The sequence below is a fragment of the Myotis nattereri genome, assembly GCF_964212035.1.
Source record: "Myotis nattereri genome assembly, chromosome: 20".
In the NCBI taxonomy this organism is placed as follows: Eukaryota; Metazoa; Chordata; class Mammalia; order Chiroptera; family Vespertilionidae; genus Myotis; species Myotis nattereri.
The window spans coordinates 6492241-6520150 of record NC_138096.1 but is presented as its reverse complement, the minus strand read 5'-3'; the positions used below and the strand labels follow the sequence as shown (position 1 = coordinate 6520150).

The 27910-nt window shown below is 51.8% G+C and overlaps 1 protein-coding gene across 1 annotated transcript in view; it reads left to right on the top strand.

Annotated features, from left to right (window-relative positions):
• DISP1 (dispatched RND transporter family member 1) overlaps window positions 1–21945 on the top strand; it is a 118425-nt gene extending 96480 nt beyond the window's left edge. Inside the window, exons 6-10 of the mRNA XM_081114370.1 lie at window positions 3189–3312; window positions 4154–4281; window positions 4620–4717; window positions 7642–7739; window positions 16066–21945. Coding sequence (XP_080970496.1) covers window positions 3189–3312; window positions 4154–4281; window positions 4620–4717; window positions 7642–7739; window positions 16066–19653 — 4036 coding nt within the window. The 3' untranslated portion in view covers window positions 19654–21945. The remainder of the gene's footprint in view (window positions 1–3188; window positions 3313–4153; window positions 4282–4619; window positions 4718–7641; window positions 7740–16065) is intronic.
• Window positions 21946–27910: the final 5965 nt, after the last annotated feature.

The window sequence follows — 27910 nt, the reverse complement described above, 5'->3', positions numbered from 1 at the left end:
CAAGTGCTTTATTCTTTAAACTTCGTTAGAATATATACCTCGAACCGGGACTTGCCAGGAGTGGAATTAGCGAGAGTGCACAGCCGTGAGATTTCACAGGCCCTTTAATTTCCTTTATGTCCCCACCTTCCTGCTTCACTCGGTTTCCATCTTAATATCATACCCCTGTCTGCCTTTCACATTGTGCTCGACACTCATGTCCCCTCGTGGTGCCCAGGGCCTGGGGAGCGGGAGGCGCACAACCCCCCCAGCAGCACCATGGTCCTTAGGAGGCATTCCCGCTGCTGTGGCTCCGGATGCCGGCTGCCTCTCTCTGTGTGAACAGCTGTCCCCGGCAAGGGTGGCGCCTGAAACATCTGGTGAGGGGGGTGGTGGTGGAGTCAGGTGAAAGGCGGGGACATGTATGTAAAAGGCAGCACATGTGTGTCATGGGTAGCGGCGCGGCCAAATCAAAACCAAATGCTGTCAAGGGAGGGGAAGCAGCACTTGCAGCGGGTCTTTTAAGGTGGCTGCGCATGTGCGTGCAGAGTTTTCGAGAACACCAGACAAAAAGCCATTATGGGGGTGCATTAAACCACAGTATGAAAGCGAAGCCGTTGGAGGCCCACTGCCCTCTATTGATAACGTGCTTGTAGGTAAAAATGAGTAACTTCTGGTTCATTTGAAAGAAAATGGATCCATTTAAAACAGGGTCCCGGGAGTCATTGTGGAAGCCCGCGGCATTTTCACTTCGCAGGGCTGATCTTTTAAAGGTCTGGCACGTAGAGGCCTCTGTTCGGCCTGAAGCAGTGAAGAGAAAGTCTCAAGTGCGCTCTTGACCGAGGACTTGACTGCTTCAGCGCCCTGCCTTGCACCGTAGTTTGCATTTGGCGGGGGAGGAAATAAAGTGTGAAGGATAGAAGCGCTGGGTGTGTTCTGTTACGTTCGAACCGCCACCATCAGCCTGTTGTGGTTTATAGCTTTTCGTGTCATTCAGAATTATCCTTAAAAGGTTTTCCATCTTATCTAGCAGCGTTTCCCCTTGATGAGTGAGTACTCGTCAGACTTGAAGTCCTGTGGATCTAGGTGGTTTTGCGTCGAGAAATTAGCTGTTCGTGTGGCTTAGGCATTTAATGTTAAAATGGGAATTTGGGAAGAAGCTGACTTCTTCCAGATGTCTTTTGTTTCTCTTGTGTTTGAAGCAAGAGATGATATCATAGTGGTTAAGAGGCCAGATTCTAGAACTAGAGTACCTGACTTCCAAGCTTTGGAACTTTATATTGAGATATAATTGGGGTAATATTATATTACTTTTAGGCGTACAACTTAATGATTCAATATTCTATATATTGCAAAAGGATTACTACAGTGAATTTAGTTAAATCAGTCACAGCACAGATTTCTTTCTTGTGATGAGGACTTTTATTTTGGCAAATACACAACACAGTATGATTAACTATAGTCCCCGTGCTGTGCGTTACAGTCCGTGACTGATTTATTTTATAGCCGCTGTTCCTTGGTTTCATCTCATAAGTTGTTGTGAGAATTAAATGAGATGATAATCTATATAAAGGAACTCCTTGAAAGTGCAGGCTAGCATGCTTTATTTTCCTAAGATTACTTTTAAAAGAATAACAATGAAAAATGCCTCTACGCCCTTTGGCGCCCATTGGCTCAGTGATTGAACGTCGACCTGTGAACCAGGAGGACACCATTGGATTCCCAGTCAGGGCACATGTCCAGGTTGTGGGCTCGATCCCCGTTGGGGGGAAGTGGGGGGAGGGCGTGCAGGAGGCAGCCGATCAATGATTCTCATCACTGATGTTTCTCTCTCCCTCTCCCTCTCCCTTCCTCTGTGAAATCCATAAAAATATGATTTTAAAAAACAGCCTCTGCAAGTGCTCCTTAAAGCATGATTGTTATATTTTAATTTCCTTATTAAAATTTAGTTGGAAGCAAATATCCCCACAAAGCCAGATCTGTGAAGCTGCGAGAGTAGAATGTAAACATCAACAATCTATTCTTAGAGCTTAGAGACACATAGCAGCTTTATTTCAGAATGGTATTTACAGCCCCAGCTTTATTTACACAGCTAGCATCTAGCATGACGCTGAAGAAGTCATTCACAAATACATGAGTAAGCCAGTTTCAGACGAGCCAGAAATGGCCATCACAGCAGCCCAGGGAGCTAGCATGGACGAGAATTTGAGAGTCATTGTCCCCAAGTTAAACGTGTCTTTTTTTCTGTAATGAAACTTCAAGACACTTGGAGTTGGCACGACAGATGCTGCATTTTAGCAAAAGTTCAGTGTAGTTAGGTTCTACTGAGCGCTTGGTTCCTATCAAGACCTGGAAGCGTCAAGGCAATAAGGCGTGAGGTCCAGGTATGGTGGGAGGGGCACAGAAGTAGGCCTTTGGGTCAGAGGTGGAGAAGGAGGGCGTGGAAGGGTGTCTGGAGAGATGGCTTGATGGTGGCATTTGGTCGCAGAGCAGTTTCCGAGGCGTGGTAGGAGACTAAAGCCAGGCGGTAGTGGTTGGACGGTGAAGGGAGGGAGGTACATGGGGGTTTGTTCATCTAATCAATAGGTAGTTATTGAGCACCTTTGAAAAGGTACTGTTCTAGGCTCTGATCCTGCACTAAATAAATACATAAAGCAAAAATCTCTGCCTCATGGAGCTCACAGACCAATGGACATGTTCATTATAGTTTTAGCTGGAAGGAAAGTTACAGGTGTAGGGGATTCTTTGGTTTGGTTCAGCTGTTTTTAAGATATACACTCTAGGAATCTGTTTATGGGCTGAATTCTTTTTCCAGAACTCCCAGAGTAAAAGTCTGGAGAAAGGGAATAACCAGACAACCAGAGTTCTGGGAGAGAGGCGAGGAGTTTGGATCCTCTGCTAGGATACATCTTCTTTCCACTGAGGAAGTGTAAATTTCAGATCCTCTCTTCCCCAGGCACAGCTGTCTATAGAACATGTTATTTGTCAGAAATAGACAGTGTTCTGACTCTCAGCCTGTGGCATGAGGACCGCTGCTACGTCATCGCAGAAATGAGAGGACAGTGATCTAGTAATCTCCGACAATTACATAGAAATACTTGTAACTCATGGGAGCTATTATTGATACGTACCTGCACTGGGTCGGAGATAGCAAAAACTCTCCATTGCTTCTAAGAGGCCTTCTCGGCGCTTTCTCTCTGCCTCTGTAGTTACGCGGCCCTGCTTGCCGACTGGCCCGTGGTGGTCCTGGGCATGTGCACTGTGCTCATCGTGGTCTGTGCCTTGGTCGGAGTATTGGTGCCGGAGCTTCCCGACTTCTCTGACCCATTGCTGGTAAGGAGGGTTGGGCCAGGAGCGTTTGTTTATCTATTTTCTTTAGCCCAAAACCATCTAAAAAAAAAAGTATGTTAATACCAATTGCATTATGTTAGATAGGATCCCATTTTTTAAAAAAACCTTCTCAAGCCATTGATAGGTATACAGGTCTCTTTCAGCAAATTAGAGGTGTAGCTTCTCTGTCCTCAGATCCGTAAAGGTTAAGAAACATGCTCGCCATGAAGAATCTGGACATTGTGCTTCTTGGTCCCCATGTTTAATCTAAAGAGCAAGAAATTGGAGAATCTGCTGACTACAAAAAATTTCATGAAGTTTTTAAACTGTCTTCTCCCGCCCTCCCCGCCTCTCCCTCACCCCCAAGAGAAGCTACAGGAATTTCGGCATTGCTAAGCGATAGTAGGGACTGTTTCTAAGTAAAATCTGCTTTGGGGTGGAATAATGAGGAAAGTATGAGCAAGTTGAATGATACCCTCTTTGTGAAACACTGTCACATGCACAATGTAATTTAATTTGACCATAATACGTTATAACCTAAAAGTAGGCATTTACAAAAAGCTTGGGTATGAATTTGAAAGAAGCTTTAGATAAGTTTTTTTTCCCCTTTCCTGAGACATGTGGCACACCAAAGAGTCAGAATGTTTTGCCACAGTAAATAGGTGGTCATTATCAGGTTAAGTCACCTTGTTTTAATGCTGGTCACCTCTGGAGTAAGGAACCTCTGTATGTGTATTTTCGGTTGAAAGCTATTCATCACCTTGACATTGCTTTCCCAAACTGCTGAACTACCCTGAGCCTGAAATGAAGGACACTAACAGGAATTTGTAACTTTTTGCCTTAGGGTTTTGAACCAAGAGGGACTACAATAGGCCAGAGACTGGTCACGTGGAATAACATGGTGAAAAACACGGGATACAAAGCAACATTAGCCAATTATCCCTTTAAATATGCAGATGAGCAAGCCAAAAGGTAATCATTTATTAACGTTCAGACAAAACATTGCTTAGCAAATTCCACTTTTAAACATTGCCTGAGCAAAAAGATAAAAGGTAAAATGTGTGGCTCAAAATCTTGTTTAAATTGCCATTGTCTAGTAAGATTTTGTTGTATTGGGATGAAAAAGTGAGCATTTGGGGGCTTTTTTCCTTTCAGAAGTGAGAAAATTAATGTTGGTTGCTTATATTAATCCTTCCAACTTAATTTCCAGTGCTAAGTAGGCCATGACTTTGAGGATGTCCTGTTACAGGCACGTCTATGGGCCTTGAAATAGCTCGCACTTTATTGAAGATCAACTTGCTCTGTTTCAGCCATCGCGATGACAGATGGTCGGATGACCATTATGAAAGAGAAAAGAGAGAAGTTGACTGGAACTTCCACAAAGACAGCTTTTTCTGCGATGTTCCAAGTGAGTGGTGTTTGTAGATGATCATACCTCTCAGCAGCTTCCTGGCCCTCTTGAGACTAACGTGATTAAGATCTAAGATCGGGACTGATAGCAGTGTGGCTGGTCTTAAAGGGATTCTAGCTTCATTAACTTGTCATTGTACATCTCCAGGTCAGTCAGCCACTGCTCTGAATTTGTTTGCCTATAAGGAAAATGAACAAGGAAGAGATGATGGAGTTATACTTGATTTTAAAGAGGATATAATTCTTGTGCTGGCCCCAAATTTCAAGTCACCTTTTTTTTGTTTTGTTTCATTTTGTTTTGTTTTGTTAATCCTCACCCAAGGTTATTTTTTCCATTGATTTTTTTTTCTTTTTCCCCCAGAGTGTGTGGAAGGGAGTGGGAGAAAGAAAGAGAGAAACATCAATGTAAGAGAGACACATCAATTGGTTGATTGATTGCTTCCTGCACGAGCCCCAACCAGGGCCAGGGATTGAGCCTGCAACCAACGTACATGCCCTTGACCAGAATCGAACCCGAGACCCTTCAGTCCTCGGGCCCATGCTCCCACCACAGAGCCAAACTGGCTAGGGCTCAAGTCACTTTCTAAAATTCCTCATACTATTTAAAAAATAGTGCACATTTTGGGATTGAACCCTGAAATAATCTACTGTTTGACCAAAAATGTAGTTTTAAAATTTTGATTCCTTCAAAAAGTCTTCTGTGGCCCTAACCGGTTTGGCTCAGTGGATAGAACATCAGCCTGCGGACTCAAGGGTCCCAGGTTCAATTCCGGTCAGGGGCATATACCTTGGTTGCGGGCACATCCCCAGTGAGGCGTGTGCAGGAGGCAGCTGATTGATGTTTCTAACTCTCTATCCCTCTTCCTTCCTCTCTGTAAAAAAATCAATAAAATATATTAAAAAAAAAAAAAAGTCTTCTGTGTGCCTGCCTTGTCCTTAGGCATTAGAGACAGAGAGATGAGCAAAGTCAAGCCCAGAAGCCCAAAGCTTGAATGTCACAGGGACCTGGGTCATGATGTGAGTGAGTGACGCTGGCGGGGCGGGAGACAGCGAGAAGCGATGCGCATGGGGAGCTGGAGAGCGCCTCTGGGAAGAAAGCAATTGCTACTTTGCAGCAGAACATGCCCTTGCAGAAATGAAAGCCCAGATGTTGTAAGAACTTCCCTGAGGCCAGGAAGCCAGATTTATGTCGGCAGCAAATTCACTGAAAATCTGCTGTTGCCTGGAGTTGGCCTAACTCCTCTGCAGTTGCCACGGAGGGATGAGTACAGGCCAGAGCAGCGGTCGCCAACCTTTCGGGCCTCACGGACCACCGGTTGGCGACTGCTGGGCTAGAGGAAGTGCATGTAAGTGTGTAAGTCGCCGGTCAGCCTAGATGAGGAGTGAGGAACTGTGGAGTGAACATTAACATTAAGCTCTTTTTGAGTCTAGCTTTTTTGGTTGTTGTTGAAAATCTCTCTAAAATGTGTAGCTTCCTGTAGATCAGATCACAGAGGACCTGATTGGTTCTCAGATGTTTCTAGATCTTGCCCAGCCCCCGGGTCTTTATTTTGGACACTTTCACTTCATAGTCATAGCGAGATAGAAAGTAGGAGATTAGGGAGCATTTTATACCAATCCCAGGAAGCAATGCAAGGTTTTTTTCTGTCTCTTATTGGAAAAGTTGGTTTCTGGTTAGTTGCATGTTCAGCTAACTTGTCTCCCTCGAAGTGTTGCTAGATATTGCTTAACCAGCATCTCTCTTAACCAGGAAGCACATTAGCAAATTCACAAGATGCAGTCTCCTTTATATTTCTGTAGTCAGCACTAAACATTTGTCCCATGAGCAGTAGGTCCCTCCCTGATAAAGTCATTTCTGACTGCTCGAATGAAATGTTCCACAGAGCTTATTTTGATCTGTAAAACCAATCAACATACGATAACAGCCGTTCGATGAAGACAGGCGTTTACCAAAGAAAACTTCAGAATCGTGAACAAAGTTTACGTAATGAAAGCTTTATTCATTCATTGGCAGGCTGAGTTTCTTTGTTAGCACATTGAGGCATCTTAGCTCACGGGAAACTCATCTGCTCCGTTTTCCTTGGTTCAGATTTTTGGTCACAGCCGGGGAGGCAGAGAGAGGACCTACTGAGCACCCCTTTTCCGTCTCATTTAGTCCCCACGGCGGTTGGAGATGGTGTTGCTGTCTCCATCTAACCAGTGAGGAGCTGAGGTGCAGAGAAGCAGTTAGTTGCCCAAGATCGCCAACTAGGAATCGCCAAGACCTGGTCACACCCAGGGCTAACGCCAAAGAGCATGCCCTTTCCAGAACATTGCACAGCCTCCCTCACTCAGAAACACGTTTTACATGAGGATGATTTTCCACACAGCTTTTCTACTCTGGCGAACTCAGCCAGGACGTGGAGGGGTCTGTGATCCTGGCCAGCAGTCTGTACTTAGTGGACTGTTTTTAGTGATTTTAAATGGATCACCTGTCATGCCTCCTCTCTAGTTAGCTGCCAGAGAAAGAGAGCATCCTTACATCCATCCTCGGCAGTCCCCGTGCGTCATTCTCTGATGACGTGCCATCGTGGTGACATGTTGGGAAATGAAGAGGGAGGCAATCGATTAACTGCCCGCTGGACATTCTGTGGATTGCTCTTCCTCATTGGAGTCTGACCTGCACTTCATTTGTCATGTGAGTCCTGTGGTTTTTCAGGTGCAGAGAGTAGACAAAGGCCTTGAGCAAAGACAGTGTTAGGGCGTTGCTTTTTTTTTGTTTGTTTTTAACATTTTCTCCTGGAATTTGTCGAAGGAAGGGCTCCCCTGCCGGTAATGAATTGTCCATGTGGCTTCCCAGTTTGAATCGCTTCTAAATGCCACGTCTTAGGGAATCCATGAATAATTTATAACCCTGTTTCTTTTCTTTTTTCATATTCACAGGCGACCGCTATTCCAGGGTAGTGTTTGCTTCAGCCGGAGGAGAGACGTTATGGAATTTACCAGCAATTAAATCGATGTGCAATGTAGATAATTCAAGGGTATGTAAAGGGAAACTGAAGTAGGTTTGGCACCAATGAGGCGATGCTTTTGAAACTCGGCTTACTGCTGAGCCCCGTCTGATCCGATGGGAGTCCTTGCGGGGCTCACCTGTGAGGAGTAAACAGCGGCAGGCCGCTTGGCAGCCTCTTAGATCCCAGGATCAAAGTGTCCCCGTCCCCACCCTCCACACTGTCTTCCCGAATAAAGGACTTGTTTCTTTCGCTCTCCTGTTCTTTGTCCGTGACAGTCTCTTGTATTCTTTCACAGCAGCTCTCCTTTCAGGATCATAGTTAAGACTCTTTTTCCTTCTTTTGTCATATTTCCTCTCCTAATCTGCTTTCATTGTTCACCACGCTTCCCCCTGAGGCAACTGTCAGCACCTAATTATGCAGCCAAATGCCTGCCTTCCTAACAGTCCTTGTGCCATTTCCCTGTGACCTCAAAGGAAGGTTTAGGGCACAGGCTGGGGAAAGGGACATCAAAGGATATGAATCGGTATCTGTGCACATGGCCGGAGCACTGCAGGCCGGGTTGCCCTCTCCTCCACACACCTTGCTCTGGAGAAGGCAGAGGATGCCGGGAGACAGCATTTCCTGTCCTGGAGCCCAAAAGCTTCAGGCCAGAGCATGCCAAGGCCGCCTCTGGGAGAGCTGTCAATTCCCCGAGTTCAGAGGCAGTTTCTCCAGGTAGAAACTGCTGTCTGATGTCACTCCTGGGCCTGTCCAAGCACAGTGACCAGCGGAAAGGAACTCATTGCATTCTTAGCGCCACCCTAAGGTACAGCTGGAGATGGAAGCACGTGCAATGCTAAGAGCTAGTGCTAGTCTGACCATCGGCGCAATCGCCTGTTCTGGCAACAGCGTTCCTTAATGGAGCATGAGGCAGGACGCTGAGGCCACCCAGACCAGCAGTCCCATTGAGCCGAGAACTAAGTTCTCAGGTTCGCTAGTTGGCCCCAGATCTCCTGACTCTCTTCATCCTGAGAGGCGTTTATACCTTTTGGAAGTAACTTCCCGTGGGGTGAGCCATCAGGATTTGCTGCGAGTGCCATCTTGTCTCTGTCCAACTCCAAACAGGCCAGAGGCACAGACCATCAGTAAACGACAGCGGCTTCTTCCCAGGTCAGTTTTCATCGGCCGCGTTTTCTCTCTCCCACACGATCAGGTCGTTATTCGGAAGCTGTGAAGGTGTTTCTCCTCATCACAGGCTCCGCCTTCGTCTGTGGACAGTGAGGCCTGGAGGAGGAGATGGTGGAGTATCTGCAATGAGCAGACTATGCCCCGCCCTGTACCTACTCACTAGGCCTGTGACCGTGGGACTTGTAACGCGGTGTAAGCCGGGCTGGTTACTGGATGTTCACACCTTGGATGAGAACGGCTCCTTCCCTTCTATACCTCCTAGTTCTCGTTACCCCACTTTCACACTTGATCTTTAGACCTTCCCCCCCTGAAGACGCTGTAGTGACTGAATTCATGCTGTTGATTAATAGCTGATGTTTATTGAGCGCTGCTGATGTCTGCCAGGGCCTGTCCCAAACACCTAACGAATTATTTCATTATTCGTTGAATTATTATTCATCGTCACCATAGTGTTATGAATTAAGTACTATTATTGCCCATTTTATTTATTTTTTAAATATGTTTTATTGGTTTCAGAGAGAGGAAGGGAGAGAGAGAAACATCAATGATGAGAAACATCAATCGGCTGCCTCCTGCACACCCCTTACTGGAGATCAAGTCCACAACCTAAGCATCGGCCCATGAACATGACCTCCTGGTTCATGGGTCAGTGCTTAACCACTGAGCCACACAGACTGGGCTTACTGTCCAATTTATAGATGAGGAAAGTTCACACAGGAGGGAAGTGGCAAATGCAGGATTTGAGCCAAGTCTCACTTCAGCCTGTGCCTCATGCTCCCAAAATGCAAGAAATACACCATTTGTGTTCAGTTTTACTATAGACGCCATTTCCCACTCAAACCTCAGAGTTACCATGGCCTGGAATAAGTCATTTTTAGAGCTAGCGGTTTATTCTGTGATGCCTTCAAAGACTCAAAAGCCAGAAAGCAGCGCTGAGGCACATAGCTTTCACAAGTGGGAGCAATACACTGTTTCATGTATAACCCATATCCATCCAGGGCAGATGGATAAAATCAGCATCAATAGGTGGCTTCCCGAAAGGCATACAGAACGGACACAATAAAAAAGTTGAATGAATGACACGAAGGGGAAGTAATGGGAGGAAAATCATGAAGCTAAGGGTGAGATTTAACATGTAAGAACACATACCCCGTGATCCTATACACTGGCTGATCGGGAGCAGCAAACCTGTCTGTACCCTCCCTGACAGCCACCGCAAAAAGCAACTCACAGTCAGGGGCCAAAGCCATAGAATAGGGTAACCAGTTTGTTTCTCGAGGACACCAGTTTCCCCTAATAGTAAGGCAGGCGAGGACCGCCCTCGCTCCTCACAGCCTTCATCAAAAAGCAGGATGTGTTCATGGTCCTCAGCCTGCTCACAGAGATACAGGATGGACCCTTAGCTGATGGTAGGCCCTGTCTCAGGCAGGTTGGTAGCAGGAAAACCTCATAGCAGAAGCATTTCTACAAGAGATTAATGCAAGGACATCTAAATATGTGGCCTGCTGGTGGTTTTAATACATTAGCAGAATGCAGACCATAAAGGCATGGGTGCACTCTGCTTCTTTGAGTGTTTTTCTCCCCTGGGCTCGGAATAAGGATTGGGTAGCTACGCGGTCAAGTTTGTAAGCCGTAGCAAGGACACCCTAAGCATTGTGGTCCACGTGTGAAGTGTGCGGAACACACCCCAGACACGCAGCTCAGTGAGGGGCCCAGCCAGTCACAGACCCACACCAGCACGTGGACAGCTAGATCACGGGGTCCCCAAATTCTGCCCCCGAGGGCATGGCTGTCGTTTTCACTTGTTAAATGAAATGCTGTTTTTACCAATTGCTAGTGCCTTTGTATTCTCACCTCTAACTCTGCCGTGAACCCAGAACAGTAAACCTTTCCCGTCGGGATGAGATATTCAGTGCATCTTGGTTAGCAGGCCAGATTTCAGTTATTTCAGGTTGTTGCTGAGCCTCTTTTAGTCCCTCAGCTCTGGACCCTTTTCGGGCTTTTATTTGTTGCCGTGGTTGGAGCAAACTGTGTCCCGAGGCTACTTGGCCGTCTCCCGCCACCCTCTCCCCCCAAACGCTAGTATGGTACTTCCGTACTTGATTATTTTTTTAATATATTTTATTGGTTTTTTAGAGAGAGGAAGGGAGAGGGATAGAGAGTTAGAAACATCGATCAGCTGCCTCCTGCACACCCCCTGCTGGGGACGTGCCCGCAACCAAGGTACATGCCCTTGACCGGAATCGAACCCGGGACCCTTCAGTCCGCAGGCCGACGCTCTATCCACTGAGCCAAACCGGCTAGGGCCGCACTTGATTATTAACAACATCACGTTGAATGGGACACGTACCCAATGACACAGAGCAGAAGAGCTTCCCTGTCGGTAGGTCGGCCCTAGAACACGTCTGGTCCTCAGTGTAACATCCAGGGGGACCGGATGCTTCCGCTGTCGCCTGCCTGTGCTGACAGCACACTGAGTTCACCCCCAGCGTCCGTTCCCACGACAAGCCCCAGACACGCGAGTCCAGGCAGCCTTGCCCTCCCCCCCGAAGAGCTTCCGCTCCCAAGCTGTCGGCTCCCTCCTGGCAGTCTGTTCCTTAGCCTTTCGCAGGAGCCCCAGTTGTCGCCCCGTCTTCTCCGTTCCTTTTCTGCCCTTTGACCTCGGGCCCCACCGGCAGTTGGCCACTCGTGCCCAGGACTGTGCTCCTCTAGCTGTCTCTGCTGGAATCCCTGAGCCCTGTTCTTAGTCTCTGCGCATCGTCGGAGGCAGGACTCTGAGCGATCGGCTGATAACAGGGATTTGAAATTCGGTGCCTAAGGCCCCGTGTTCTGGGGCAGCTCTCATGGACAGCTAAACCCTCCCCAGTGCTTGTTCAACGGAAGCCTGGAGCCCTCGCCTTTTCTCTTCTCTCAGGTCCCTTCAGTTTTCCACTCACAAGGCCCGTGGCCACGTGGGGGAGGCGAGGCCAGCGTTACTAGAACCTGGGATCAGGGGGTGACTTGCTTCCCTTTAGCTGCTTCCCTCAGCCTCTTAAAATAGCTCCAGCTCGGCCGCTAGTTTTAAAAGCTAAGGGATGATTTAAAGCTCGACTGCCTCCTTTTTCTCTCTTCTTCCTTTACCCCCTGTTTAAGCCAACCCCACCCCTGCTGCCGTCTAACCAGGAAATGTGCAGGGACACGGGACAGCCACGTAAGCAGCGTGGCTTTCCGCAGCAGCCGATTTGCCAATGCCTCCAGTTAAGAGTTGCGCTGCTCATGAGAGTTACAAGAAGCCACCCTCACTCACTCTGTCCCTATGTTTATAAATGTCAAAGATTTTGAAATCATCCCTATGAACGCTTTTCCCCAAAATACGGCAGAAATATATGTCTTCTGCATAAAGACATAGCTGCTTGCCAAGCCCCACCGGGTAACATATAACCGAGTGTCAGCTGGCTGAGTCTCACCACCAAGTGAGGGCCGCTGTCCACCACACGGACTCCTCTTGGCATCCCCCCTGCAGGTTCACGCAGACCCTCCCGCATAACACGCTGGTCCTTCCACATGAGTTAGAATCACTGGTTTTCTGGTCTCATTTCCCCGTCGCGAGCGAGCGACTTGAGGGCAAGGCCCGCTGTGCCGTATTCATCTGGTATGGGCGTCAGTAACATTTTTTCCTTTTGAACGGAGGGACAGATGGGACCATACGGCCTCACTCCAGACCGCCTACGCCAGTGATGGCGAACCTTTTGAGCTCGGCGTGTCAGCATTTTGAAAAACCCTAACTTAACTCTGGTGCCGTGTTACATATAGAAATTTTTTGATCTTTGCAACCATAGTAAAACAAAGACTTATATTTTTGATATTTATTTTCTATATTTAAATGCCATTGAACAAAGAAAAATCAACCAAAAAAAAATGAGTTCGCGTGTCACCTCTGACACGCGTGCCATAGGTTCGCCATCGCTGGTCTAGGCAGTTCCTTGTCCTGCATTCCTTTAGACTCAGGGCCTCAGGCACTAGCTTCCAACCCCGGGTAAGTGAACCGTCACGATGTCTCAGTTCTGTCCTTTCTTCTTACCCTGCACGCCCCTCGGAACCGCTTTCCGAGGTGGTCCATCCGCCAGCCCCGCCTTGGAGTCGGGATCGCCGCCCCGGAGGCTGCTGGCGTTTATTTTTGATAGTGGCCATCCCAGTGGTGTTCGTCTGGTCCAACTTTCTCATCTTTGATCAGACATCCTCGTGGAAAACAAAAACCCTGCTGGTATTTGTGACGGTTATTCAAGGACAGGATTCTGTGCTTGCTTTCCCAGTTCCCACTGGCAACCTGCTTCCTTTATCTTTCCGTCCGGTCACTTCATCCGCTGCAAACAGGTTCCTTCTAGCAGATCCTGGATTTCGTAATGGGTGCGGTTCGTTTTCCTCCACCTGAAAACGGTCAGGCATTGGGGTTGCTTTGCCTCTCCGCTCCCCAGGCTGAGTGCAGGGGCCTGTGGGTTCTCTCTCTGCAGGGAGGGAACTGGTATCTACCATGAAGACCGGAGGGTGCTCTCCCAGAGTTCCCTGGTGTCCGCTAGGCATCTGCCCCCCCTGACAGTCTATGTGGCTGTCTTCACCAGGTAGCAGCTAAATAGGGAATTACCCTATTTTGTGAAATGTCAAGTAACTATCGCTCTTTGGAAGTGAACTTGAAAATGAGGGCTTTGTTACAATAAACATTGATTCAGTACACTTGAATGATAGCCTTTTTGACTTTTTTTTTTTTAACTGAAGACACAGTATCTTTAAAAACAGCAGTTTTTATTATGGAAATTTTCAAACCGATGCAGAAGTAGACTAACAGAGTAATTCCTCAGGTGGAAGTCTCCCAGCTTCAGCAGTTCCCAGTGCATGGCCAGTTTATTTTACCTGAGTCCCAGTGACATAGTGTTGACCTTGAACGGCATGGCGGTTTGCGGGGCCACCCCCCTGTGCTGTCAAAAATCCACATAAAACTTTTGACTCCGAAAGAGCTTAGCTGCGTATCTTGACGGCCAGGGCTTAGGCTCTGAGTGACTCTTAGGTTCTTCGGTAGGTCTCAGTTCCAAAGAGGTGATTGTGCCAACGTGTCCTCCACTTGGAGCAGGTATTTCGTGCTTGATTGATAAAGCCCACTTTAATAAAGATCAAGGTGGGTTTAGTCAAAAATATTCACACCCCTCTTTTTTAAAAATATGTTTTTATTGATTTCAGAGAGGAAGGCAGTGGGAGAGAGAGAAACATCAATGATGAGAGAATCATGGATCAGCTGCCTCCTGCACGCCTCCTACTGGGGATGGAGCCCGTAACCTGGGCGTGTGCCCCGACCAGGAACCAAACCGTGACCTCCTGGTTCCTAGGTCGACGCTTAATCACTGAGCCACACCAGCCGGGCACTCACACACCCTTCTTGAACTTCGGAGTTTCCTCCCTGAACAGCCTCTGGCAAGTGAGATGAGGGCCCGTGAGAAGTGGGTCGTTTCTAGCTCTGGTGCTTCCGAGAGGAGTCTGCACGGGCTCCCAGGAGGGGCTGTTCCGAAGGCTGTGGACTGGCACTGGCTTCCGCATGAATCAGCAAGGCCAGGATTGGCATTGGGACAGCTTACCCATTTTCTGTAACAAGAACAGCCGTCAGCAGAAAAGCCTTCTCTGGGAAGAGCGGCCCATGGGAAGTACTGTCCCCCTGAACCCGGGTCGTCACACCTGCTAGTACCAGGCAGCAGAGCCCTGTTTGTCGAGAGAGGAAGTTCTCCCCAAGGGGTTCGGCCACCTTGAGCAAACTTTAAAGGATGCGGAGGAAATCATTAAACTCCTTATTTATGGTATTAATTGTACATATTCATTTACAATCAGATATATCCCAGGGTGGGCACAAGCAGGTTCACAGTTGTGAGTACGCGTAACACGGAGTTTCTATTCCTCTATGATTATTGTATTATTTCTTTGTACAACTATAAACCTACTTTTGCCCACCCCTGTGAATGTACATATTTCAGGAAACAGTTTTATTCCAGGGCTTTCATGCATCTGTCATCAGCGCTTCTGATCGCAACAGTCACTTTTTAAAAAAATTGTTTTAAAGAGGTTTTTTATTGATTGTTAGAGAGGAAGGGAGAGGGAGAGAAACATCGATGTGAGCACAAACCATGATTGGCTGCCTCCTGCATGCCCCCTACCAGCTCCCTACCAGCTTGGGGAATGTGTCCCGACCTGGAGTTGAACCAGCAACCTTTAGGTGCACAGGGTGAGGCCCAACCCACTGAGCCACACCAGCCAGTTGCTTTCTGATTCGCTGACAGTTTTCTAGGAGATGTCATGATGCTTCCAACTGGGTTGATTGAACCAATATACCTTCATCACCCAACGGTTCATACTGATAACCAGAAATTTTGGGCAAAGCCACAGATTGGTTTCATGAATCAGTTGGCCCCTTGTCCTCTTAACTGATCCGGTAGGTATGCATACCCAAGCCTCACAGCCTGTCCACGTTATTGCTTTTCAGAGGGACTTTGAAAAGGCCTGTTTACGGAAGAGGTGTTAATTCCCTCCCCTCTTTGAAACCACACCAGCACTAGCTGAAGTTGTTTCGCACTTGCCTGTCATCTCCACGCAGTACTTCGTTGTTCAGAGTAAAGTAGCCTAGCGAGGACTTTGCCACAGCAGGCTCTGAGGGGAACTCACACTGGGCATTCACACACCGAGGATGGCTATTTACCTTCTGTAACTCCCTGGCCCTCGAGGCCACCTTAACCCAGACCTCTGAGCAACCGCTTTATTAATTTATTTATTTTAAATAGGTTTTTATTGATTTCAGAGAGGAAGGGAGAGGGAGAGAGAGAGAGAGACATCGATGAGAGAGAGGTCAAAGTGCCCAGGATGAGGAAGACCCTCACTGAGCTCTTACTTTGTTTTTCTATTGTTTGGTTTTTAAAAATATTTGTATTGATTTCAGAGAGGAAGGGAGAGGGAGCGAGAGAGATAGAAACATCAACGATGAGAGAGCATCATGGATCGGCTGCCTCCTGCACGCCCCCCACTGGGGTTTGTGCCCGCAACCCGGGCATGTGCCCCGACCGGGAATCGAACCGTGACCTCCTGGTTCCTAGGTTGATGCTCACCCACTGAGCCACGCCGCCCCGGTGAGCGACTCTGTTGTAAACGCCCGTCCTCCGTGTGTCTGTCTCTGCAGATCAGGGCGCACCCCCAGTTCAGCGACCTCTGCCAGAGGACCACGGCCGCCTCCTGCTGCCCCAGCTGGACGCTGGGCAACTACATCGCCATCCTGAACAACCGGTCGTCCTGTCAGAAGATCGTGGAGCGGGACGTGACCCACACGCTGAAGCTGCTGCGCGCCTGCGCCAAGCACTACCAGAACGGCACGCTGGAGCCCGACTGCTGGGACGCCGCGGCCCGGAGGAAGGACCAGCTCAAGTGCGCCCACGTGCCCCGCAAGTGCACCAAGTACAACGCCGTCTACCAGATCCTGCACTACCTGGTGGACAAGGACTTCCTGGCCCCGCGGGCGGCCGACCACCCCGCGCCCGCCCTCAAGTACAGCATGCTCTTCTCGCCCACCGAGAAGGGGGAGAGCATGATGGGCATCTACCTGGACAACTTCGAGCGCTGGAACGCGTCCGACGGCGTCACCACCGTCACCGGCATCGAGTTTGGGATCAAGCACAGCCTGTTCCAGGACTACCTGCTGATGGACACGGTGTACCCCGCCATCGCCATCGTCATCGTCCTGCTCGTCATGTGCGTCTACACCCGGTCCGTGTTCATCACGCTCATGACCATGTTCGCCATCATCAGCTCCCTGATCGTCTCCTACTTCCTCTACCGTGTCGTGTTCAACTTCGAGTTCTTCCCCTTCATGAACCTCACGGCGCTCATCATCCTGGTAGGGATTGGGGCCGACGACGCCTTCGTCCTGTGCGACGTCTGGAACTACACCAAGTTCGACAAGCCCCAGGCCGACACCGCGGAGACGGTGGGCGTCACCCTGCAGCACGCCGCCCTGTCCATGTTCGTCACCAGCTTCACCACGGCCGCCGCCTTCTACGCCAACTACGTGAGCAACATCACGGCCATCCGCTGCTTCGGGGTGTACGCGGGCACCGCCATCCTGGTCAACTACCTGCTCATGGTCACGTGGCTGCCCGCCGTGGTCGTGCTGCACGAGCGGTACCTGCTCAACATATTCACCTGCTTCCGAAAGCCCCAGCCGCAGGTGTACCCCCACAAGAGCTGCTGGGCGGCCGCGTGCCGGGCGGGCCACAAGGCCCTGTTTGCCGTCTCCGAGGCCTCGCGCATTTTCTTCGAGAAGGTGTTGCCCTGCATCGTCATTAAGTTCCGCTACCTCTGGCTCTTCTGGTTCCTCGCCCTGACCGTGGGGGGCGCCTACATCGTGTGCGTGAACCCCAAGATGAAGCTGCCCTCCTTGGAGCTGTCCGAGTTCCAGGTGTTCCGGTCGTCTCACCCCTTCGAGCGCTACGACGCCGAGTACAAGAAGCTCTTCATGTTCGAGCGCGTCCACCACGGCGAGGAGCTGCACATGCCCATCACGGTGATCTGGGGGGTGTCCCCCGAGGACAACGGCAACCCGCTGAACCCCAAGAGCAAAGGCAAGCTGACCTTGGACAGCAGCTTCAACATCGCCAGCCCTGCGTCCCAGGTCTGGATTCTGCACTTCTGCCAGAAGCTGCGAAACCAGACCTTCTTCTACCAGACGGACGAGCAGGACTTCACCAGCTGCTTCATCGAGACCTTCAAGCGCTGGATGGAGAACCAGGACTGCGACGAGCCGGCCCTGTACCCCTGCTGCAGCCGCTGGAGCTTCCCCTACAAGCAGGAGGTCTTCGAGCTGTGCATCAAGAGGGCCATCATGGAGCTGGAGCGCAGCACGGGGTACCACCTGGACAGCAAGACCCCGGGGCCCCGCTTCGACATCAACGACACCATCCGGGCCGTGGTCTTGGAGTTCCCGAGCACCTACCTCTTCACGCTGGCCTACGAGAAGATGCACCAGTTCTACAGGGAGGTGGACGCGTGGATCTCCCGCGAGCTGAGCTCGGCCCCCGAGGGCCTGGGCAACGGCTGGTTCGTCAGCAACCTGGAGTTCTACGACCTGCAGGACAGCCTCTCGGACGGCACCCTGGTCGCCATGGGGCTCTCCGTGGCCGTGGCCTTCAGCGTGATGCTGCTCACCACCTGGAACGTCATCATCAGCCTCTACGCCATCGTGTCCATCGCGGGGACCATATTTGTGACGGTCGGCTCTCTCGTCCTGCTGGGCTGGGAGCTGAACGTGTTGGAGTCTGTCACCATCTCGGTGGCGGTGGGCCTGTCGGTGGACTTCGCCGTCCACTATGGGGTGGCGTACCGCCTGGCCCCGGACGCCGACCGGGAGGGGAAGGTGGTCTTCTCCCTGAGCCGCATGGGCTCCGCCATCGCCATGGCCGCCCTGACCACCTTCGTGGCCGGGGCCATGATGATGCCGTCCACCGTCCTGGCCTACACCCAGCTGGGCACCTTCATGATGCTCATCATGTGCATCAGCTGGGCCTTCGCCACCTTCTTCTTCCAGTGCCTGTGCCGGTGCCTCGGGCCGCAGGGCGCCTGCGGGCAGATCCCTCTGCCCAGGAAGCTCCAGTGCAGCGCCTTCTCCCACCCCTCGCCCGCGAGTCCTCGGGACAAGGGACCGAGCAAAACGCACAGCGTGAATGCTTATCACGCGGGTCCCCGGGGCCAGAAATCGGACGCAGAGCATGAGTTCTACGAATTGGAGCCTCTGGCGTCCCCCAGCCGCCCCGCCTCTGAGAAGGCCGCCTACGAAGAGACCCACGTCTGCTCCGAGTGTCTCAGCGGCCCGGCCAAGAGTGCGGGGATGCCCGTGCCCGCGGCTTACAACGGGGAGCTGGGCCAGAGCGCCAGGGGCGAGCCGAGCTCTGCCTTGTTGCAGCCGGCGCTGGACCAGCGCGCCGTGCGCCACTTCCTCTCTCTGAGCCAGAGATGCGGCTGCCCAGCTGCCTACAGACACCTGCAATACGGCCCCCACTCCTGCCAACAGATGGGCGACTGCTTGTGCCACCAGTGTGCCCGCGCTGCCGGCGGCTTCGTGCACGTGCAGAACGGCGTGGCACCTCTGCCCGTGGCGCACCGAGCCCCTGAGGGCTGCGTGCCCCCCGTCCCGCACGTCCACCACTGCCCCTGCCTGCAGGGCAGAGCGCACCCCCCCGCAGCGCAGAGCCCTCTGCCGCGGAGCTGCTGCCTCCCCCCAGGGCAGCACCTGCAGGCCCCGGACCCAGCGGGCAGGGGCAACGGACACAGCCTGCAGGGCCTCGAGGAGCCGTCAGCACTTGTCTGCAGGAGCGCGGGGTCCTCGCAAAGAGCAGGTGATCCTGAGGACAGCCGAAGGGGACCCGGGCCGCACAGAGACACGGGGACCGTGGCCAGCGGGGCAGGGGCTGAGGACACGGACTCCGGGTCCCCGGGGCAGCCCGACACGGCGGAATGGGGGGCTGAGCCCTGCTCGTCACAGACCGACGTCCCCGTGAGCTCAGAACGTTTGCATCCGAACGAACCAACATTTCTATTGAACCATTTCGTGGGGGAGGCTGGGTGCGGGTCCTGCCCGAACCGCCCCCAGGGCTGCGGCCGGATGGCGCGGGCGCGGTGCGGTGCCCACTGCCGGATGCCCGCCTTCGAGGCCGCCGTGCCTGCTGTCTTAGCACACGCGGAACTTTCTGGTGAAAGTCTGTTAATAAAAACACTTTAATAAATGCAGTATTAAATTCTAAAGTCCGAACCGGCGCCTCGATTGTTCCTTTGAAGGGGAAATGAAACCCAGAAGGTTAGAAAAGGAGCCCAGATGTGCAGGAAGGAGAAGGTTTCACTTGTTAAAAGTCACGGGAGACTTTGGTATTCCGTGTGAACGGTCGGACACGTATCTAAGAAGTGGTGGTCAGTTGTCTTACATCTACATCCAGTTCGAAAAATAATGGTCTCTCCTAGCAGCGAGTCAGAGGGCGGAGTGTGTTACCTAGAAGTTTCCGTCCCCCCGGAAACCCCGTTTGCCTGATAGCTGCTTCTAGCTGCTTCTAGCTGCTTCTGGTGCCGTGGTTGTCAGTAGTTAGGACCTGTGATTGCACACCACGAATGTGGGTTTTGGTAGAGCTCCTTTCGCCGGAATTCAGGAAGTGGATCCCTCGGCAGCCTGCCCCCTCTGAAGACAACTGGTGGAGATATTTCTAAATACCACGTTCCCCCCTATCAGTTACATTTGTTATTTTCTAGGAATAGTTTTCCAAATTAGAGCTGCCTCTTAGGGCTTTCAAAAGAGATTTGGAAGGGATCTCCTGGTGGGTGTCCTGACTCCAAGCCACCGCCACCAAACCACAGTTCTAGGTGGCTTTCCAGCGTTTGCTTGAATACTTCAGTGACATTAATTCCTTATCCCTGGGCAGCACAGTATCACTATTTCTAACTCTGTATTGTCCTAGAGAATTGCAAAGCAGATAATAGATTAAGTGATAAGAGAGAAGGGCCCTTTCACTGAAATATTTGTAACTGGGAGGGTATTTGTTTAGTGAAGGAGTTACAGGCTGTTCCGAGGACATGCCTTTGAGGTTGGGGTCCCCGTGACCACAGTCGGTTCCTGACTTTCCTGCAAGGTCACCTTCTAAGCCCCGGCTGACTGGGAAGTAGGGTGGGCCCAGAGTGTCACAGAGAAGAGCTGTATTGTTTGAAAGAAGCTTCGCGGCTTCCTCTTGCAGGTAATTGCTGTGAAATGCACACCCCCCCTAAGACAATATTCTTTATAGTTATGCTGAGCTGCTCTGATATTAAATGTCATTGCAAGAATAGATGCCCCAGCCTCAATCATCCTCACTTTTGAAACTTTGCGTCACGGGTAATAGGAAGAGTAGTTTTACAAATGGGGTCTCACGGACCATTAAATGTTCCTGATTCACGTTGGTTCACATGGAAACTGCCTTTCCACCAGCCGTTAGGAGCGTTCCTGGAGGAAACATGAGGAAACAATGACTTTGAAAGCAGCTGTCTTTTCTCTTAAAAGAGACGGGTCATGTGAGAAGGAAAAAAAAAATGAAGCCTGGGTTAAAAAAACTCAAAGACCCAATTGAGATTGCTTCTCATTGGATTCAGACATAGCCACGAGAGTAGAAATTTGTTGAAATTATGAGGTACGTTTTTTGTTTTTTTTAATGCAAAGGTAACTATCATGTTCAAATATTCTTCGCAGCACAGAGGATTTTTCCAAAATGCTCACTGGCTTTTAGTTTATCTCCAGTTGCTACACTAATCTATGTAATCCATGATGGGGTTTTTTGTTGTTAAAACGGCCACTTTCATTCATGTTTGATTTTTATACACTCAGAGGTTTTATATCTTTTCACTAAATAGATAGAAAAAGAGATAAGGCATGAATATTCATAGTTGACTAGTAGAATCTTGTACCTTTTGTTGTTGACAGTGTTTTAACTGCCCTGATTTTGGATTTGTGTGTGTGTGTGTATTTTGTGTGTGTCTCTTCTCATGAGCTTCAGAAACCAGTGTGCACACCCAAGAACAACTCGCCAAGTAACCAGATCAACACCGTTTCCATGGACTTCCCTGAGCCGTCGGTTGCAGCATGAACGTGACCACACGCCGGTCAGCTAGGTCACAGCTTGCTAACTCGGCAGGCCTTCCTGGGAGTGGGGTGTGAGCGCTGTTCTAATTGCAGGGAGGGGAGAGGGGGAAAGCAGTGATGTTCTGCTTTCAGCAGTCCGTTCAAAAAAGGGGCCCTCCTAGAACGGACATGCTTCAAGAGTGTCTTTTAGGCCACCTTGAGGCCCGTAGAATTTTAATCTTGAATAAGAAGATAAGTCACCCCGGCCGGCATGGCTCAGTGGTTGAGCATCGATCTATGAACCGGGAGGTCCCAGCTCAATTCCCGGTCAGGGCACAGGCCTGGGTTGCGGGCTCCATCCCCCGTGTGGGGCGTGCAGGAGGCAGCCGATCAATGATTCCCTCTCATCATTGATGTTTCTCTCTCCCTCTTCCTTCCTCTCTGAAAATCAACAAAAAAAATATATTTTTTAAAAAGAAGATAAGTCAATGGCCAGGTTGTTAAGAGCATCTCTATAGAGCATACATCTTCCTCTGAGGGGGTTTAAGCCAACATTTGAAACACCAGTCAGCACCTCCCCCGTCCTCCCCGGGCCCCTAAAATGCGATCCATTTCTTGACTTGCTGCTTATTATTCATGACTCTGTGATATCCCCGACCCTGACTGTCACAGCGAGTCGAGTTACAGTTCATATACTCAAACCAACCGGAATAGCCAAACCTCGACATTTATAATCATGTTTTTTCACATAACTTTCTGTCCTGTAACTACATCTTCCTAACAAATGAAGGGCAGGTTATTTTCAGTACGAGGTTTGTTGTTTTAACTAGTAAGATTCTTATAAAGGAGCTGGTTTTAACTTGAGACAAAGTGACTATCGGGAAATTTTGCTCAACCTCAATCCACTAATTGGACCTTTCTGGTCAGCGATCTGGACTTCCGATTTCCACTATTTAAAGGAGAAAGGATTTGCTAAGTAAATCAATAACCCAAACGAGATTACAAAGAGGCTATTTGCCTGCCTAAGAGATCAAACCTCCAGAGTTTACAACACTGTGTTAGTGCAGTATTTTTGGCAGCATCATATGACCCTTAACAAATCTCACTGATAAAGAACGATCCAGTAGGGACTGACTCTCTCGAAGCAAATCTCTACCAGATGTTTAGGAACTAGCTGGGAATAATAAAATAGCATCTATTTCTAAACAGACGTAGCTGTGATCTTTGTTGGTTGCTCTTCACTCCCATGAGGGCCATTGTTCGGCCGCGGAAGCTCCCTGGTCTGCAGGGACATTTCCAGTCCTCAGCACGCTGGCCGCTGGCCAGCGACATTCGACGTAGCCTGGAAGGGCGGGATGTGCAGTAAAGCCGCAGGCTTACCCTCCCTCCAGCAAGTTTTCTTTCCATGCAGAGATCTGAGAGGTGGCTTTGGGAAACCAGCAAATCTCTGGCGATACCCTCAGGTTGAAGTTCACCAGTGTCTGTCCTTTCCTACAGTCTGATCTCTTCACCTTCCGTTTTCTGAATAGTGTGTGTGTGATCAGTGGGATAGGTCAGGTGGGAAGAGGTGGATGCTAAACAATCTTGGGTCATTGAGTAAGATCCCAACTTGAATTTTCACCCTATTCTGAAAAGGACCTGAAAAGAACCCTGAGCCCTAGCCGGTTTGGCTCAGTGGATAGAGTGTCGGCCTGTGGACTGAAGGGTCCCGGGTTCGATTCCAGTCAAGGGCACATGCCCGGGTTGTGGGCTCGATCCCCAGTAGGGGGCGTGCAGGAGGCAGCCGTTGGATGTTTCTCTCATTGATATTTCTCTCCCTCTCTCTCTCTCTTCCTTCTTCTCTCTCTAAAAATAAAATAAATAAAATGCTGCCTGCAAGAAAAAATACGTTCACAACACCTGTAACAAAGGATCAATAGCTCCCTCATCCAGGACTGAAAGAAAAGGAAGTGCGGATGGAAACCGGCACTTCACCGGCGGAAGCTTACAGATGGGCCATCTGCTGGCTAGATGACTTACTTAAGCCTTCGGATTGGCCAGAATCTTAAAGATGGATGATGCCCAACGTGGGGGAAGGAGGCGGTTTGGATGAGTGAAAATCAACACAATATTCTGGAACGTCAGCTCCCGACAACCATTGTGAATGTTTGTAGTGTGTGACACAGGAGTTCCATTTTTAAGGCTCTTTCCTCTGGCGACGACAGCACGCGTGTGCCAAATATATGTGGGGGGGCGGGGGTGTTCGTGATGAGAATTTAAAACAAATGTAATGTCCACCAATAGATTCCCGGTTAAATAAAACTACGGAATGCTTCGCATCGCCCATAAAAAGCGATGCAGGTGTTTCTTAGCTGAGTGGAAAGATACCCAGGGCGCAGAAGGAAGTGGGGGAAAGTGTTGCCAAGAAAATGTTTAGAACGAGTCGCACAAAACTTTTAGCAGAGGCTTGCCCGGCCAGCGTGGCTCAGTGGATAGAGCGTTGGCCTGCAGACTGAAGGGTCCCAGGTTAGATCCCGGTCAAGGGCATGTACCTTGGTTGCAGGCACATCCCCAATAGGGGGTGTGCAGGAGGCAGCTGATTGATGTTTCTCTCTCATTGATGTTTCTAACTCTCTATCCCTCTCCCTTCCTCTCTGTAAAAAATCAATAAAATATATTTAAAAAAAAAACACAAAAAACTTTTAGCAGAGGCTCCTCTGCAGACCAGGGCTGAATTTCCCTTGATTTCCCTGCCGTCCAGGTGTAGATCCTAATGACGAATGAAGGAGTCATTTCCCATTACTTGTGTGCTTTTTATTCAATGTGACTTTATTTGCTTTAAACATTAAAATAAGAAAATCATTAAGTGACACGGGTCAGCCCCCATGCTGGAAGCGAAGTGCGGCCTGTGATTGAGGTGTGTGCTGTCATCGAGGTGTCTACGAGACGCATGGGAAGCAGAAGCAGGGAAGGCAGGAGGCACCCCGAGTGTTTACTGTGGTCTACGTAATTAGCCCCTTTTCATTTATGAGCCCGGGGATCCCTTAACAACCTTAGGGAAGAAGTCAGCAATATCATCCCTAGTTTATGGATGTGCACACTGAGGCGGAGAAGAATCAGGAAGCAGTCATCAGGCCTCATGGCTACAGGCGCTGGGGAATCACATCATTGAGACCCGGGTTCAGCTGGAGTTCACAGCCTGTTGGGCTGGTCCTGGGCTCTTCGTCCCCCTTAGTGATGGGGGGTGGGGGGTGGGGGGTTTGGAGGTCTGACTCGCCCAGGAGAGGCCACGGGAGTCGGATCTTAAGGGGAAAAAAACCTGAGTGAATAGGTTCACACCTGCCGGCCCGCCTGCCTGGAGGCTGGGCCCCTGCTCCCAGGTGAGGCCAGTGTGTGGCTTAATGATGCTCGGGACCCGTTATATTTGGAGGCGGCGTTTGTCTTTCGAGCAAAGGTTTGTTGAAGCAAAACCAGAGACGGAGACGCCGAGGACGGAACGCCGAGTGGGAGCGTTTGGCCGTCCGGTGGGAACCCGAATGAGCAGGCGGGGCGCCGGGGGACAAGGTCAGAGCAAGAGGGTGAGGTAGGTCTTTGAGGCCCACGGGGGCGTGCGGCCTGGCTCGGTGACATGAGTTTGTGGTGGGGGCCGGCGTGTGCTGGTGCAGGAGGCTGGCTGTTGGTGGCAACCTCTGCAGTGCCCTGCTGGGGTCGGTGGGGTGTCCAGTGGGGGGGGGGGGGAGCCGTGAGCCAGCACCTGGCCGGCAGGTCTGCCTGGGGCACCTGGCTGGGTGGCCAGCAGGTCGGTCAGTTTCTTGTTTGGGTTCCCATCAAACGCAGAGGCTGGGGCCCACGGACGGGAGAGGGGCTGCCTTCTGTGGACAGCGGTGTGGCCGTCTGTGAGGTTTGAGAGGCTTCCCCGGGGCAAGGGGCTGCCCACCGCGGGCCGGCCCGGCCTTCTCGCCACCCTTCCCTCTGGCCTTTCTCCTGGGATCCCTCCGCCCCGCTAGGTCCCAGGTTGAAAGCCCGTGGCGTCCACCGTCACCCCCTGGGCAAAAGCCCAGCCTGGACGTGGCTGCCGGGGTCGGCAGGAAGCCGGCTGGGTGCGGGGGGAGGACGGACGCCCCCCTCGTCGGCCGGGGCAGGTGGCGGGCGTAAACAGGAGGTTGTCGGGCGCTGGAAATCCCCGAGTGAGGTCTTTCTGTATAACTGGGAGGAAGGGACATCCTGACATTGATCGGGGAGATGGTCCGGCTTAGCATCTATTCCAGACCCACACGGAAGGGTGGGCAGCGGGCTTTGTCCTGTGACCCGACGGCCAGGACACGCCAGGCCGGGGGTGGGCGCCCGGATGCCCCTCCAGGCCAGGCTGGGCGAGTCGGAGCAGAGCGAACTGAAGGTCCTGGGAGCCCTGGGAGAGACTCAAACCCAGCCCCGCCCGCTCCAGGGGACCTGAGGCTGGTCCCTTTGCATCTCTGGCTGGGCTGGGGGGCGAAGGCAGCACCCCTCACGCCGGACACAGGGCCCTGGGGCCTTGCCTAGGAGGCGGCTCAGGCTGTGCACCCTGGTCATTCAGGAGCTACGCCTGCCCCAAGGCAGCAGGGACCTGGAGGACAGGGCCTGAGCGGACACAGTGGCCACTGGATGGATGGCCTGTGCTCCCTGTGGGTGAGGATCGGTGGCACACAGTGGGGTCCAGCAGGGCCAGCTCCTGTCTGCCGCCCTCAGCCCCTCGCTCCGGGCCGTGAGCTAGTCCGTGTGAGGCCCCGGGGCCTGCAAATTAACTGCCTCCCCTCCTGTCTCCGCTGGGATCGCAGACCCGCCCCCCAGCAGCCCCCGTGACCCCGCAGTAAACACTCCCTCGGCTTGTCCCCCAACGTCACTGAGTTCTGAACTGCTGAGGTTTTCAAGAGAAAGTGCTGGCTCAGCAGGTGAACTGAGTCTCGGGCTGGGAAAGGTCCTGGCTCCGGCCTCCTCTTCCGGGAGGTTGGGAGCCGGCGCCCCGTCATGGTGGATCAAGGGGGCCGGGTGGGCCCAGCGTTAGGCGAGGCGATCTCGGTAAAGTCGGGGCCTCAGAAGGGCCACTGGGTCGCTGAAGCTGTTCCAGGGGTCGTGTGGGCCCAGGCGATGGGAACGGAACTCGGAAAGTCCGGCGACCACCCATCCCCTCTCTGGGTCCCCCCTCTGGTTCCCTGAGAGAGAATCGCTTTGAGGTGGGGGTGCCTGTTTAGCCCAGCACCGCCCCTCCCCGGGGACACCGCCGGAGGCCACTGGTTTGTCCGCCAAGCTCTTCTCGAGGAATGACAGGCTCTCCGTTTTCTCGGATCCTCTTACCCTGGCGTGTTTCAGGCTCACATAATGCAGTCCGCCTTTCCTGGAAACTGGATATCGGGGTACTCCGGGGCCAACCACACTGTTCCCTGCTGTGGGGAAGGAGCCAGGGGTGGGAGGTGGCAGGAGCCCCATCTCTCGGAGCTCCCCTGACTCCTGGGCGCGGGGCTGGGGTCAGGGGGCCCAGGGAAACCAGGGATTCCTGGGGAAGGGGTGGCCTGCAGGCCTGGTGGGACCCAGGCGCCCCCTGCAAGTTAGTACCGAGGTTGAGGCCAAATCTGTGAGGCCCGTGTTCCCCTCGGCTCCCAGGACCCCGAGAAGAGAGACGCGAGGCCACTGCCCAGGCCCAGAGCTGGCCTGGTCTGCATCCCAGGGCCCCCGGGAGACCACGAGGGCAGGGAGGGGGCCCCCCAGGGGCGATGGGGAGAGAGGCAGCCAGGGGCAATGACCCAGAGCCTCTCGGCTGCCGAGCTAGAGACTAGGCCCGATTCCCACGAGTGCACCCTGAGCCTGGGGTGCCCCCTTGTTTTGCAGGGGTTGGGCCATCCCCGGGCAGCAGTTTCTCAAGGATGGGGGGGTGGGGGAGGGAGGGGGTTTGACATGAGAAACAGCTGGAAACCAGCGCTCACACTCACTCAGGTTTCACTCTGTTGTGATGGAGGATTAGCAGGAGGAGAGGGGGGGCAGCTGTGGCCGGCCTTGGCCTTCCAGGTCTTTCTCCCTGGGCTGGCCTCCGCCTGAATTTGGGTGCTTGTGTCTGTCTGAGGTGGGGGCACGGGAAGGACCCCGTGTTTGCGCACTTGACGTTCATTCACTGATGCTCACAGCGTCATCCCTTCACGCACGTGGTCGGCAACCAAACCCTCGCTTGTGCGCTGCTGGGCCCGAAGGTGTCAGCAGCCCCAGGGCTGAGGGCCGAGCTGGGTTAGGGGTGTGGGGAGCCGGGGCCAGGGGAGGAGAAGACGGTCGCGGCCTCCTCCAGGCTCCGGGACTGGGGCATGGGGACTAGAGAGAAGGTGCCAGTGGGGAGCGCCTCGAGGCCTGGCTGGGCTGCCTGGGTCCTGGGGTGGCTGGCCAGGCTCCTTGCTCTGGGCAG